We start from the raw sequence: 16,404 nt of genomic DNA on the forward strand, positions 1-16,404 counted from the left end.
TTCCTTTCCGTCAGCGGGGTCTCCCTTGGAAGAAGGGGGTCGAGGACTTTGATGGAGCATCCACAGTGAGGATGTGGATTGAAAATACCGGACAGAAATCCATGGAGATGACATCAAAGAATTGCTCTTTGTCCTGCTTTTCCCAGAAATAAGGTGTTGTAGGGTGATTTTTGCTCCCTGTTTCCACCTTGGAGATTTCTAGGCAGGACAAATTCAATGCTGATCATTGCCAGAATATTCCAGTTTTAGGGGGGGGGGGGGGGCAAATCTGTCTTTTGTGTGGAATAATTTTTTATCCCTGATTCCCTGTCACTCATTGCTGCGGTGTGGGCTGGATCCAGTGCCCGCTGCAGGGAACTGGAATTTTTCCACTGTCTCCAGTGGCTCCTGGATTGGTTTGCCCTTTGCAGTGCCCAAAAATTATCCAAACAATCCGCCTGAGCGGGTGTCTGTGTGGACATTATCATCCCAATCCAAACAAAGCAATCCCAACTGCCACCGGGAGGGATCGTGTGTTCTCATTCCAGAGGAATTTCCACGGGGCAGCCTCAGGCTCCTGGAAGCCCAGGGACGCTGGCTGTTGTGACAGGTGTGACTCCAGCCCTGTGGTCGCTCCGATAAAACGATTATTCCCTGGCAGAACTTGGGAGGGCTAACGAGAGCAATCCCTGCCTGTCCCGAATTTTTCCTTTGGTTTTGCTTGTTAAACACATGGCATTATTTTCCAGCTGCTTCCCTCTCCTCCCAAATTCCCTCTGGGAAATTGCTTCTTGAAGTCTGCTCTTTGCAGTTTAATGTTATTTTTTGAGAGGGAACTTTTGCAGAGCCTGAAGGTTTGGAGGAAGATGAGTTTATTTCTCTTTTCTAATTTAATTTAGTTGGGGTTTTGTTCATTTGCTTTAGCAAAGAGGTGCCATCCAAAGCCCTCTCCGTCCCTCAGCAGCTGAGATAAGAAATGCCAAATCCCCAAAATAGAATCCCAGAACCATCTGGGTGACGAGGGACCTTAAATCCCATCTCATTCCACCCCCTGCTAAGGGCAGGGACAACTTCCACTGTCCCATGTTGCTCCAAGCCCCATCAAATATCTCTTAATTTGTTGATTTTCCCCAAATTTTTCCAGCAGTCCAGGACTAGGCTTTTCCTGAGAGATGGATTCCCACTTTGGAATATTTCTATATTTACACTTCCCATCGTTATCATCTGTCAGCACCAGCAGTTTCTGACCTATGGCACAGCTGAACAGGAGGTTTGGAAGCAGCTCCTTCCCCGTATCCCATTTGGGAAGGAGAAAGGCTGGAGAGAGCCGTGCCCTGGAGTATTGAATCCCAAAAATGTGCACAACATAAACTCAGTTGTGTTCCCTGCCTGTTCTAAGCTCTGCCATTAGAGAGAGCCATCAACTTTTTTCCATAAAAATCTCATTCTGGAATGGGGGTTGGGGTGGTGCACATCTGAACTTTGTCCTAAAAATGCAGTCAGGATGTGGCCAGGTGGATTTGGGATATGGAATTTGGGAAGTGGTGCTGTGCCAGGTAACCACAGCCCCCCTGGACAGGTTTTCCTGCTGTAATTCCTGTTTAAACCCGCACCCCATTATCCTTCCTTACATCCTCAAGGATCATCGGAAACATTCCCCGTTCTCCTCCCAGCCTCCAGAATCCGAGACAACTGTGGGCAGTTGTTTTATTGTCCCAGCACCTCGTAACTCCTGGGAAGCCAAAATTAAAGCCAGGAGTGAACAGAAATCCCATTCTCCTCCGAAATGTGCGTGCCCAAAACGTCTTCTCCTAACGAGCCCCTTCCCTGCACCCACATCCCTCCCCTTTCTCGTTACTCAGGGAAAAGATGCCCAAGTTGAAAGAAAAGGAAAATAAAAAACTCTTCCCCACAAATTGCAGGTTTCCAGTGGTGTTCCAAGGCTCAGGAGACCTCAAGTTTTTGGACCAGCTGAGGTTTGTGGGAGGAAGTCAGAGCCTGGGGCTCTCATTGGGAGCAGATGCTCAAAACCTCCCACAGATTTCTGCCCCTCCAGCTCAGCGCTGGTTTCTCAGCAGGAGATCCTGGGAAGAGGTGGGGACAAATCCCTGAAATTGGCTGTCTCATCCCAAATTTAGCCCTCACATTTCCTGCCCTGGAAGGGTGGCAAAATGTGGGGGTGGTGAGGCTTCACCAGAGCAGCTGTGGCTGCCCCTGGATCCCTGGCAGTGCCCAAGGCCGGGTTGGACACTGGGAATTGGAGCAGCCTGGCACAGTGGGAGGTGTCCCTGCCATGGCAGGGGTGGCCCTGGATGGGATCTGAGGTCCCTCCCAACTCCAACCCATCCTGGGATTCCCTGGCTCTTTGTGCTGCCTCTCCAAGCCTGGGCTGATCCTTCTGGAGACCCTGGAAGAGCCGCAGTGAAAACACCACAATTCTGGAATGATAACACCCCAATTCCAGAACGATAACACCCCAATTCCAGAATGATAACACCCCAATTCCGGAACGATAACACCACAATTCCGGAATGATAACACCCCAGTTCTGGAATGATAACACCCCAATTCCAGAATGATAACAGCACAATTCCAGAATGATAACACCCCAATTCCAGAATGATAACACCACAATTCCGGAATGATAACACCCCAATTCCAGAATGATAACACCACAATTCTGGAATGATAACACCCCAATTCCAGAATGATAACACCACAATTCCAGAACGATAACACCCCAATTCCAGAATGATAACACCACAATTCCGGAATGATAACACCCCAATTCCAGAACGATAACACCACAATTCCAGAACGATAACACCACAATTCCGGAATGATAACAGCACAATTCCAGAATGATAACACCACAATTCTGGAATGATAACACCCCAATTCCAGAATGATAACACCACAATTCCGGAATGATAAAGGCTTCCCAGTGCTGGAATTCGAAATATAAGGAATTCTTAGAATTTTGAATTTGTAAATCAAAGTTTAGAATTAAACACAGGATTTGATTTAAGGCTTCAGAAAAAGCTTTTAAACTTAGGTATTGAAAATAAAAATGTGGATTTATAGTTTAAAGTTAAGACATGTTAAACTAAATAAAAGAAAATTTAGAGTTTTAGAGTTTGAGATATAGAAAAAATAAAAGTAGTTATAGAAGTAAACAAAAAGATCAGAATATAGTATTATAAGTTCATGTATTATAATATAATTAAGGAAGTTTATACTGTAATATAAGTTTATAAGACAAAATATTTAAAGATTAGGTTAAAAATATTTTTTTTAATTAATAGTGTTTTAATAATCAATAACTCTTTGAAAAGTCTTATAATTAAAGGTCTTGTGATTTTTTTAAAAACAACTCAAAAGTCCCATCTCTAACTTATTCAAAACTCCCCACAAAAAAAAAAAAAAAAAAAGATCACATCCCAGGGTGGAAAGCCTGTCCTTGCAAGAGTCCCCTGACGCTCATCCTGCCTCCATCCCCTCTCCCATATTTCTGCCCATCCACAGTTTTCTTCCAGAACCACCCCCAAGAGGCTTCTCCAGGAGCAGCCACGACTTACCCCAGCCAAATAATGTGAATCCCCAGAGATATTTCTTCTCTGAGAAAAATGCCATGAAGATGAGGCTGTGGAGATAGAGCCCTTCCACCAGGATCCAGTAGTAATTGGTAGCCAGGAAGTAGAGGAAGAAGGTGACAGCTACTTTACAGCCCACCTGCAGCGACCACAGAAGGACAGAGAAGGAACACGGGGTGAAATTCTTGCGCCGCGCAAACACGTTGAGGTGGGGCGGGAGGCAAGGTGGAGAAAGGAAATAAACCGGAAAAAAATCTGTTTCGGGTTTTTTTTTTTATGGGGAGGACAATCTGTGGAAGAGCAGGAAAGATGAACTGTTGGGAAAAATCTCCTGAGCCAAAGATGATTTTTCCTACAGCAGGTGAGTTGGGAAGTAGAGAAAAAGAGGTGGTGGCCTGATCCTGCTCTCTTCCAACCCGGTGATGAGGGGCTCACACACTTCCTAGAGCAGTTGGGGTTCATCTTTTCCCCGTGTTTCATCTTTTCCCTGTGTTTAATCTTTCCCTGTGTTCCATCTTTCCCTGTGTTCCATTTTTCCCTGTGTTCCTTGTCCATGTTGGAGGCCAAAGGGGCCTTGGCCAAGTTGTCCCGGTCTGGCTGTCCTGCTGAAGTCACAGCGCTTGGAATTACAACTCTTCCCTCAGCTCATGGAGAGACCAAGGTGGGATGGAGCCACCCCATCCTGTCAGGGATGTCCACCGGATCCTCCAGGGCTGTTTGTCTGTCCTCAGCAACTGGGAACCGTTGCAGATGGCTCCTGCTGCCTTCGGAGCCAGGCGTTCCAAGAGCAAATGGGACCTGGAGGTTTTTCCCTGGAAATCCCAAGGTGTCCCACCTGAGCTGCAAGGTGGGACATCTGGGACAGACTTCCAGGACATCCTGGTGTTAAAGCTGAGCTCTTGCTCCGCGCTGAGCTGAAATCCTTCAATTTTTTTGGGAGCAAAACCCTGACTGTGGCCCAACGCTCCCTTCGGACAAAGCCATCCTTCTTCCCAACTTCTCAGCTCCAGTAGAGACAGGTTGCAAAATATTGGTGCCACTTTGGGATTAACCAGTACAAAGCCAGCTCTTGTCAATGTGGATATCCTTGGAGTCTGGGAAGTTGGATTTCCCAGGAATTCTGTGGCTGCCACATCCCTTGGCCCATCTTTGTGCTGTCCCTTCCTTTAAGAGGAATACAAAGGACTGATAGAAAATGCCAAAAATAATACCTTGGAAATAAAAAGAATTTTTTTTTTTTATCCTGGCACAGCTCTTTTGCTAATTTTTTGTCCATCAATACACACATCTATACATATATTTGCATGTTGATAAGATATGCATACATGACACTAATTTTCTTTCATAGACAGAGGGAGTTAAAATAGATTAATTAAAAAATCCCCCTAAATTAATTTATATTTTTTATATTTATAAAAAAAATCCCATCTAGGTTTGATAATATTTTCTATATTTATTTTTTATATTTATTGCCTCATGCAGGGAATGTGAGGCACTAACTGCAAAATTCCCACTACATTTGGAAACAAAAGAAATCCATTTTCGCCTTCATCGCTTGTTTGCCTTGCAATTCCGAAGAGTAGGAAATGCCATTAAATGCTAATATCCAAAGAATGCCATAGATTATCCTAATTATTCCTTATAATGAGCTCGGCAAGAGGAGAAACACCAAACAATGCAGTGAAACATTTTGTGCTCTTTCCAAAAAAATGAGAGTTTTGGAGCGTATTGAGTGAGACTCTGTAAATTGATGACACGGATCTCCGGGATGGCAAAGGAACACAATGACAAAGTTCCAGCTGGGACACGTGGATGCACAGTGGGGCATTCCCAAACCCTCTGATTTTTCACAGGGTGTTGCTGGTCCCTGGTTGTAGCACAAGCTGGGAAAGACTTGAGAAGTCAAGCAAATCCATAGGCAGGAAGTTTACCCCAGAATCCTTGAGGCTGGAAAAGACCTCCAAGACCGCAGAGTCCCAGAATCCTTGAGATTGGAAAAGATCTCCAAGACTTCGAGTCCCAGAATCCTTGAGGTTGGAAAAGACCTCTAAGACCATCGAGTCCCAGAATCCTTGAGGCTGGAAAAGACCTCCAAGACCATCGAGTCCATGCTGTGCCTGATCCCCACCAGAGCACCCAGTACCACATCCAGGAATTCCTTGGACACCTCCAGGGGTGGGCACTCCAAAACTCTGTGGGCATTTCTAAGGCCTGAGCACCCTTTCCATGGGGAAATTCCTCCTGGTGTCCATCCTGAGCTCCCCTGGCCCAGCCTGAGGCCGTTCCCTCTCCTCCTGTTCCTGTTCTCTGGGAGCAGAGCCCGACCCCCCCGGCTGTCCCCTCCTGTCAGGGAGTTGTGGGAAGTGAACAGGTGCCATATCCAGGATTCCATGGGAAATCCGTGGTGGGACCAATGACAAGGAGAGCTGAGAGGTTCAGGATGTGGGAAATGTGAGGATGGGCTTCATCCCCCCAAGCACACGGACAATGCAGATATTGCCATCAGAGATTTCTATAGAGTGACATCCCCATGGAATTTTGGAGAAGAGTCCAACTGACCTCGCTTCCATTTTTATTTTAGGATGCTGACTTGTCTGCCTGGGTTGACTCAACCCAACCATAAATGCAGCCTGAGGTTCAGGCTGGACACCAGCAGGAATTTCCCCATGGAAAGGGTGGTCAGGCATGGGAAGGGGCTGCCTAGGGAGGTTTGGTGTCGCCATCACTGGAAGTGTCCAAGGAATTCCTGGATGTGGCACTCAGTGCTCTGGGCTGGGGACAAGGCTGGGACTGGGGACCCGCCAACCATTCCAAGGTGGGATGACTTTGGAATTCTTTTCCAACTCAATGATTCTGTCTGAGGTCCCTCTCATAGACAACACCTCCTCTTTGCAGATGAGCCCCACCCTTTCCTGTGGCTCCCTCCATTTTCTCTTCCAAAATGTTTTTTTTTTCCGTATGGGAGGGAGAAAAGTCGTGCGTTCCCCATCCATGGAGGTGTTGTGAGCCAAGCTGGAGGTACCTTGTGCTGGGATGGTCAGGAATGTTTCCACAGCCATAAACTCCAGGGGGTATCAGGGGAATGTAGATGGGAATCAAACCATCACCCTTGACTGCCACAGGAGCAGCTTTTCCTTAGCTCAGGAACTGGGAATCCCTCTGAACCAATGGATTGAGAACGGGAAAGGACAGGAAAGAGGCTGTGAAAGATGAGTAGGGTGGAAAACTCCCCAAAAGAGGGTGAGTGTTGAACAGAGGGGACAAAGACACGAATCCTGGAAAAACACTGCTCTGGGAATACTCACAAACTGCGATTTATCCGCTGGAGGTGCTTCCGTGATGGATTTCAAGTCCTCCTCGGAGATCCGCTCCATCTCCTCCAGGGCTGACCCGGAGTACAGGACTGCGTCCTTCACGAAGATGCTGACGGCCCTCAGCATGAAGGACACAAACAGGTGCATGTGGATGTAGTTCCTAGTGCAGTGCAAACGTCTGGAAGAGGAGAAGAAGGATTGGGAAGTTCAGCCCAGCTGCTGGATGGAGCCAGGGCCACTTCTGGCTCTGGAGAGCCCCAGCTCCTCCCACCGGCACCGTGTCCCCATGGGGAGCAGAGCGAGGGTCACAGCTCCCTGCTCTCCCATGGGGTTGGGAAATGGATTAATACCATCTCCAGGGGCTTCAGGGAATCATGGAATAGTTTGGGATGGATGGGACTTCAAGCCCATCCAATCCCACCCACTGCCATGGCAGGGACACCTCCCACTGTGCCAGGCTGCTCCAAGCCCCATCCAACCTGGCCTTGGGCACTGCCAGGGATCCAGGGGCAGCCACAACTGCTCTGGGCACCCTGTGCCAGGGCCTTCCAACCCTGCCAGCCACGAATTCCTTCCTAAAATCTGCTCTAACCCTGCGGTCTGGCAGTGGGAAGCCATTCCCGCTCTCCCTTCCACTCCTGCCCTTGGATTCCAGAGGCTCCAGAACTTGGGGCCACTGGAAACCTCACAGAACTTCCTGTAAACCATTATTATTTTTTTGCCCAGCTCAGTTTAGGAGCAACTCCAGCAGTAACTCGGGTGTGCTGGGCTGGTCTCCCTCTTGTCCTGCTGTAAATGTCATCCTTGGGAGCAGTTTGTGGGCTCCACCCCAGCAATGGCAGCAGTGACCCCACAAATCCCAGCTGTAAAGCGCTTTAAGGTCCTTTTTGGAGGAAAAGCTTTTTTTGGGGGATGGTGAGAGGTGAATGGGTCAGAACCAAGAAGAAGAGGTGTATTTTGGAATCAGGATTTTGGGAAGAAGGAAATGACCTCTTGGGGTCCCCTCTGGAGCTCTGGTGCCGTGCCTGGATTTATGAATGGATTTATATTCCTCTTAAATCCCAATGATCTGCACTAATTAGAGGCTGTGTTTTTATCCCTTTTGCAGGATGTTATGACAACAACACCAGTTGTGTTCGCTGCGTCTTTATAATCCAAATTACACCAAGCGGAACTGATGAGGTTTATTAAATGAGGATTGGCTTTGTTCCCTGCATTTGAAAGGGAGTCGATGAATCTCTGGATTATCGAGGGTAAAATCTGGCTTGTTCCCTGCTGCTGCTCTGATCCTTGGGATAAAGATGCTCCAGCACAGCTGCCCAGGTCGTCTGGGCTGGAAATGAAGTGGGACGAAGATACGGATAAAGAAAAACCAGGAATTCTCTTGCACACGTGGACATGGAATATTTGAACAACCATGCCAGTGTCCAGTGGGAAATGAAGTGGAAGGAAAAGGTCTGGAGAACTGGAGTGTGGTGTTGGGATGGGGTCTGCAGTCCCCTTTGGATCGGGTCTGATGTGGATTTGGGATTTGCTGTCCAAGCAAACCCCCCTGACACCTTTTCTGTCAGCTGAGAGCTCTGAGCACTTTCAGAGCCCAAAGCCACACATTTCATTCCCAGTGTTCCATGTCCAGGGCTTGGCTCAAGCTTCCCAAAAACCTCTGCAGACACCACGTGGCTGTTTTGGCCACCACCAGCTCTTCTCCAGGTCCTGCTGGTTTTTTAGGAGAAGGCATGAGCAGACATGGAAGGGAAGCAAACCTGGGGCTCAGGGTTTGGGGGCATCCTGCTCTATGGGGTCACCGGATAGAACATTCCCAAAGGACGAATCCCTGGATACGGGTGACACCTTTCATCCCTCCCATCCCATGCTGTCTGTGCTAGCAAGAATCCCAGAATCCCAGAATGGTTTGGGCTGGAAGGGACCTTAAATATCATCCCATTCCAACCCTGACACCTTCCACTATCCCAGGCTGCTCCAAGCCCTGTCCAACCTGGCCTTGGACACTTCCAGGGATGGAAGCTGCAACACTGGATTGAGGAATGGATAATGAGGGTTCAAAGTGGCATTTTGGGGTCTAAATCCCTTGGCAGGGATGGTGGGAAGGGAAGGGACACAATGGAGTCAGGAGGGTCAGTTTTGGAGCCCTGGGAAGAGCAGCAGTGTTGGGAGATTGGAGGAATCAGCCTGGGAGTTTTCCATCCTTTTCAACTGGGTTTTCCTTCACAAACATTTGGATTTAGAGTGGGTTTTCCCTCAGGAAATCTTATTTCTCTGCAAATCAGCCATCTAAAGCTAAGCCAGTCACCTGCAGGGACAACAAGGACAGAAAATCCTGGACAATCTTCCAGGGGATTCCTGGAGACGCCCCTCTTCCCTTTTGCTACAAAGAGGGCCTGGAAAACTCCACCTGAGGGAAGTGGAAGGAGTTCCAACATCCCACCCACCATCCCCCAGGAAGTTTGCCCTAAGTTAGCCTAACACAGCCCAAATCACAGATGCCACCACCACTGGTGGCTTCCTGAACTGTGCCACCCCAGTTTTACCCTTCCGGAAAAACCCGCGGCTTTTCCGGTGTCGCTTAGGTAAAAACAGAGCCGCCTACCTGAAGTATCCCAGGATAAGGACAGCAACTGTGAGGGATCCCAGGGAGATGGAGTATCCAACAGTATAAATCAAATAGAGGCGATCAAAGACCTCCTGCAGCAGAAATGATGGAGAAAACAGCGTCACACCGGGAACGCGGCCCTCCTGCACCACACAACCCTGGCAGCACGCAGAGCCCAGATCCTCCGGCAATCCCGTCTTTTTGGAAGCTTTGGGAAGTGGGGTTGGTGTTCCCTGAGGTGGGGAGGTGGGATTTTCCCAAGGGATTTACGATGGAGTGGGGTTAATCCCGTACCTGGGAGTTACTCGACATTTTCATCCCAAAGGAACCCAAAGCGCTTTACAAACTCCTGACCCAGTTCAGGGATCACTTGGGAATTTTCACCTGGACAAAATGCCTGCTGAGCTGGGAATTTTGCAAGGGGTTAACGATGGAGCGGGGTTAATCCCATGCCTGGGAATTTCACAGCGTTTCATCCCAAAGGAACCCAAAGCACTTTACAAACTCCTGACCCAATTCAGGGATCACTTGGGAATTTTCGCCTGGACAAAAATGCCTGCTGGGCTGGGAATTTTGCTGGAATTGCACAATTTAGCCGTTGCTGGATGACTGATGTCCAGCCTGGGGGAGCAGAACCCACACCAGAAAACACGGGAAGGAAATACTTTGGCTATGGGATATGAGGAAAAAAATCACCTGCGTTTATTTTTCCTTTTTTTAAATCCCAAGCAGCCTCTGCCTGTGGTTATCCAATCCAGACACAACCTGAGCTTGCCAAAATGCCATTGGAAAAGGTCCTGTCACAGGAGAGTTCCTAATAATTAATCCTTTAGGAAGTTTTAGGTTGCTATTTTCTAAAGCTGGCCTTGAAACCCTGAGGTTTCCATTAAATATCGGGATATTTTCTTTGATCCTGCAGCTGAACTCAGGGATTCCTGGAAAGGGTTAAAATGCCTGCCCACCCATCCCAGCCTGTCCTGCCTTTCCCAGACTGATTTTAGCCAAAAAATCCCAAAAAAAGCCAACCAGTTCAGCATCTTTCTCCTCATTCCCTCCTTTCCCTCGCCCTGCCCACGGGGCTGAAATAACGTCAGGAATGCTGGGCTCTGAATGACAGCTCTGATTGGGATTTGAGGCTTGGAACGCTGTCCTGGAATGCCAAACCTCAGCTCTATTACATCAGAATCCGCAGATTTGGGAATGTTTCTCTGCGGTTTGCACTGGAGGAGCGAAGCCCTTGCCAATATTAATTTACTGAGTGTGTCTGTGCGTATTTATGGGATATTTTTATAGATTTTTATAGATCTGTCTGTGCAGGCAGCAGGCCCTGAAAAGCCAAGAAGAAGAGATTTCAAAGCTTCCAGGGAAAAATATCCTTGCGTGATTTCCCTGCTGCCAAGCTGGAATCCTCTTGGAGCTGGAAAACATTTGCCTCCATAGTAAAAAATGAAATAATAATACTTAATAATACTAGTAGTAATAATCTCACTCCAAGGTTGGAATTTTCAGTAAAACAAAAGTTGTGAGGCCTTAACAAAACATCCCTGAGCCCCATTCACAAATTTCACTGGGAAGATCCACGTTCCTATGGGCGGGAGTGTCCTTGGGAAGAGCCTCTGGATTGGCAGGAGGTTTTGGAAAGTCGAGTGCTCTGACTGACCACAGGGCCTCTCTTTGAAAGGAGGTTGAGCACCAAGAGCCAAGACACAGAAAGCCTCTCCTGGAGCCCTCCTTGGAGGAGGAGGTTCCCCCAAATCCTCCCTGGAGTCACTCTGGAAAGCCCTTGGGAAATGTGATTTCTTGGAGGGGGGACTCAGATCCTTGGGGAAACCCTTTGGAGCAAAAAACTGAGGTTCTCCACTTCCACTTGTCCCTCACTTGGAGCTCAGGACTGGTAGTTCCCAGGAGCTTTTCCTCCCTGGATTTACCCATGAGGGGACAAAACCTCCAAAGGAGTTCCGTGTATCCCAAGGGAGGTCCTGACTCCATGAAAACCGCAACGAACAACCAGGAAAGATCCTCCAGGCAGGAAAATATCGAATGGTCTGCCAGCTGCAACGACCATCTCCATGGTCTGAGGAGCATCCTTAGGGAGCTGCGATGGATGGGAAGTTAAATAATTCCCAGGAAACCACAAACCATTAATCCATGATGGCCAAGCCATGGACACAACCTGGAGATCCATCGCTCCAGGAAGTTCCCACCTGAAGTCTCCTGGAAGCCCTCCCTGAGGAGAGACTGACCATCCCTGGTCACCCCTTGCTGGAAGAGGCCAAACCTGCCTTTGCCAGATCCTGGTCTGTAAAGTGTGGTAACTAAACCAATGGGGTTCCATTTAATTATAATTTAATTTGTTAAATTATTAAATTATTATTAATTATTATTTAATTTATAATTAATCAGAATATTCAGGGCTTTGAGCAACCTGGGCTGGTGGAGGTGTCCCTGCCCGTGACACGGAGTTGGAACTGGCTGGACTTCAAGGTCTCTTCCAACCCCAATCAATTCAGGATTCCAGGATTCCATGAATTAGATTCCTCCAGGAACCCTCCACTCTTTCAACTGTTGCCATGTGTGCAAAAGGGAAAGGAAAACCAGACGGAGCAGGAATTTTCTGGTGGCAAATCCTTATCCTGAGTTTCATGGAGCTGTGCCCTGTATCCAAATTTTTCCTTTCGTCCTTTTCATTCCCCTTTAGCAAGACACCAGGAGCAGTGGGGCTGTGAAGCTGGCAGGGATACGGTGTTTTTTGAGGAATTTTTGAGCCTGTGAAGGGTGGGATCAGCAGCACAGGGAAGCATAAATTAGGATTTTCCAGATGGAATTTCTGCGAAGTTTCTCCGAGCTGCTGATTCCGATGTCGTTAAGGACACGTTTGGAATCGGGGGTTTGCTGCTTCGAGTGATAAACAAAGCCAGAAAATCTCTGTCCTTGCTTTTCTTGTTTTTTTTTTTTTTAAGAGGAAAATGGGACTAAATAAAAAGCTAAATGGGATATTCACAAAATGGGATATTCACAAAATGGGATATTCACAAAAGGCACAGAACAGGCACTGATTTCCAAAGCCTCAGGGAAAACTTTGAGTGTTGATGACCCTGTTCCTGCAGGACTCTGTTCCCCTCATCCCCAGAGATTCCAGGCTCTTAAATCCTCCCAATCTGGAGCGTGACTGGGATCAGCTCTCACAAAAGATTCCCAATTTAGCCTCAGACACTCCAGTTTACTCTCAGACACCCCAATTTAGACACACATGTCCATAAAAATAATCTTTAAGTTCCTTTTCAACCCAAACCATTCCAGGATTCTTGGATTCTATTTCCAGGAACGCACCAGACCAAATCCATAGGCATGGAATGAGAATGGCACCTCGGGGTTAATTGAAATTATGAACCAAACATCTCTCAGATAATTTTTTTTTTATTCCTCCACAGACTTTAAAACCTCTGCCCGTGTCCTGCTGCAAATGCCTGACACTTTGCTGACATTCCTTTGTGGAAATTCGGGATAAAACAATCCAAACCCGTTCCTGTGCCGTCACTTTGAGGCTCCACAAAGTTGTTTGCTTTTCCCAGGACCCCGGGGAGCTCCAGGACTGCTGCTTGGAACAATGGGGTTTAGATAAAGCAGTCCTGCAACACGCTGGGCCCTTCCCATTGTGTTTGGAAGGGGATGGATTCTCCAGGCCCCTCCGAATTTCCAGGAAGCCGTAAAACCCTCACGCTACCAACAAGCAGATGAAGACAGGATTGGGGTTGGATCTGAGGATGGATGGCCCATCCTGCTGGTGGTGGTTCCCAAGCTGAGCCAACCTCCCAAGTTGCTGGCTCTGACTCTCCTTCCCCAGGATTTTGGGAGGTGGAGATCCCATTCACCCTTCAGCTGGGCGAAGGGAATTCACTCTTTCCAAGGAATTCACCCTTGGGAAGAGGATGGGTTTGAGCTGCTTTAAAAAAAAAAACAGCTGTGTTTGGCATGCCTGTTCTTTTGGGGGAGATGGGAAATGAGGGGAATTCCTGGGAATGCCATTGCTGCTGCCACTGTTAGAAAAAGTGACTGGGAAAATGACCCTGCTGCTATTGGCTGGATGTGTGGAAGGTAAGGGATCCACGGTCTGTGAACTGTATGGAATTCGGGGAGAAATGGGCTAAAAAGCTGCCCGAGGTTCATCACTTGTCATTTGTGCTGCATTTTTTCCCAAAGATTCAGGAGCTCCAGGAATGCAGGTCAGCCTCCCTCCTGGCTTTAAGGGAATTCAGGGAACAAAGGAGAAGGGCCAGGCCAAAAGTCCTTTTTAACTCTGCTCCCTGTCTCCTTGATGGCCAGGAAGGGGTGCTTAGGGAAGAGTGTGGGAACACAACAATTCCACAATAAATACGAGCTGCTGAAACAAATCCAGAGGAGGTCACAGAGCTGCTCCAGGGCTGGAGCCCCTCTGCTCTGGAGCCAGGCTGGGAGAGCTGGGAATGTTCACCTGGAGAAGCTCCAGGGAGAGCTCAGAGCCCCTTGCAGGGCCTGAAGGGGCTCCAGGAGAGCTGGAGAGGGACTGGGGACAAGGCCTGGAGGGACAGGATGAGGGGATTGGGTTCAAATTGAAAGAAAGTCGATTTAGATGGGATACTGGGAAGGAATTCCTGGCTGGGAGGGTGGGGAGGCATGGGAATGGAATTCCTTGAGTGCATCCCTGGCAGTGTCCAAGGCCAGGCTGGACTGTCCCAGGAGCAGCCTGGGACAATGCAGGTGTCCCTGCCATGAGGGACAAGACCACCCAGTGCCACCCCTGCCATGGCAGGGACACCTCCCACCATCCCAGGCTGCTCCAAGCCCTGTCCAGCCTGGCCTTGGACACTCCCAGCTGATTGTTCACTCCCTCTTCAATGTTATCTGGAAGGAATTTGAGGGAACACTTCCCTGGATCGCTTCACCCTACCTGACTAAAGGAGGAATCAACCTCCAGGGCTGTCAATTCCCATCCTCCAGTGGTAATTTTCCCTGAGGAAGCAGCCCAGGGGCAGTTGCTCCCCGGGCAGTTACGAGCTGTTAATTCTGCAGGCTCCGATGGCTTTAACACACTTTGCTCTTTGCAGAGAGCGGTTTCCGAGCTGCTCTGGGTGAAATAATCCCCATTTATTCGGGGCGGGGCACCAGCTTGCTCTGGGGCCCTCTGTTTGCTGCTTGGGCCAATCTTAAAATTATCCCAGCATGGCTAAAATGGGAAAACTCCCCACCTAAACAAACATCCCAGGCTGGAGATGTGCGCACGCACGTGGTGTTTATTTAGGTGTGGATATCTCCAGCTATCTATAGGTTCAGGCCTGTTTTCCAGAGATAGCCAGCAAATCCATATATTTATAGCCACAGACAGTTGGTTTGTGTTTTTTTTTTTTTTTTCTAAAAGCCCAGTTTCTTAAAATTCCGTCTGGTTGCATCTGCTCGGAGTCAGCCACAATCTCCTGGCAAAACGTTGGGTAAATGCAGCTGTTGGTGGTGACGCAGAGATGCTGCTCCCCAGGGAGGGAAATAATAATAGAAAACCATCTCTCGCTCAAGACAACGGCTCAATGTGGCCAAATTCCCCTGTTCTGACATCTCTGGACATATTTACTCCATGGAAAAGAGATATCAAAGGAAGGTTTATTAATCCCAGGGCTGCAGTGCCACGTTTATGTGTGACAAGAGGCCTTGTGTGCTCTCTGTGCTAAAGGCATCGGCACACTGAGGGAAAAAGTGCATTTTCCCCCTTTTCTTTTATTTCCAGAGTGGTTTTCATACCCCAAGGTCCAAGAAACCTGCGTGGATGCACAGATAGTGCTTCATCTGTCACCAGAATTCAGCCACTTCTGTGATAAAATCAGGGAATTGCGTGACAAGGCACAGAATCGCTGAGGGCAGGGCAGGGATGAGGAGAGGAGCTCTTACAAATACAAGGCTAATAATAATAATAATAATAATATTAAAATAAATAAAGAGATGATGTTGAAAATCTACTCCACGAAGAAAAGAAATCAAAGGAAGGTTTATTAATCCCAGGGCTGCAGTGCCACGTTTATGTGTGACAAGAGGCCTTGTGTGCTCTCCGTGCTAAAGGCATCGGCACACTGAGGGAAAAAGTGCATTTTTCCCCCTCTTCTTTTATTTCCAGAGTGATTTGAATACCCCAAGGTCCAAGAAACCTGAGTGGATGCACTTTATTTGCCACAATAACTCAGCCACCTCTGTGATAAAATCAGGGAACTCTGTGACAAGGCACAGAATCGCTGAGGTGAGGCCACGCCTGAGGAAGAGACCTCTTGCAAATATAAAGTTAATGATAAGAATAAAAATTGATAAATAGATGTCATTAAAAAGCACTTGTTGATCAAGATATCATTTCAAAGCTGGCAGAAACATAAATTTTTTTCCGTGTTCTTTGCCCTGGGTAAGCACCACTTAAGTAAGACCAGCCTGGTCATTTAATCTGAACAGTGATGATGGCTTAATTCATCTTAATATTAAACATTATTCCGTTCACCTTTGTAGCTATGACAGAAAATTCCTGGCAAAAGACGCCTCAGCTTTGGCTACAGCATAATGAGGATGAGGATTTTGGGGAGGGTTATTAAAACAGCTCCTTGAGGGAGAGTTTATGAGGAGCAGTAATTTTCCAAGAGGTTGAGAATAAAAACGAGGTGACACCTCCTGTAAATGTCTCTGCTGGGAAGCACAGCCTGAGTCCCCTGTGCTGTGAGCCCTGTTGTTGGAGCCCTGGCTGCTGAGAATTTTGGACTTTCTGTGCTGCCAGGCACTGGCCCCCAGGAGAACTCTGCACTGACCTGAGGCCGTGGAGAAGCTTCCAAAATGGAATGACAGAGCTGGGATTGTGGGGGTGGAGTTTGGATAGAAGTGTGTGATATCACAGGCTGGGAAACTC

General features: G+C 47.9%; 1 protein-coding gene across 1 annotated transcript in view; it reads right to left on the reverse strand.

The window, feature by feature from the left end:
• PTH1R (parathyroid hormone 1 receptor) overlaps positions 1-16,404 on the reverse strand; it is a 91,954-nt gene that overhangs the window by 17,284 nt on the left and 58,266 nt on the right. The window contains 3 exon segments of the mRNA XM_053990911.1: positions 3,558-3,711; positions 6,878-7,064; positions 9,495-9,589. Coding sequence (XP_053846886.1) covers positions 3,558-3,711; positions 6,878-7,064; positions 9,495-9,589 — 436 coding nt within the window.

The sequence above is a fragment of the Vidua macroura genome, chromosome 1 (assembly GCF_024509145.1).
Source record: "Vidua macroura isolate BioBank_ID:100142 chromosome 1, ASM2450914v1, whole genome shotgun sequence".
NCBI lineage: Eukaryota > Metazoa > Chordata > Aves > Passeriformes > Viduidae > Vidua > Vidua macroura.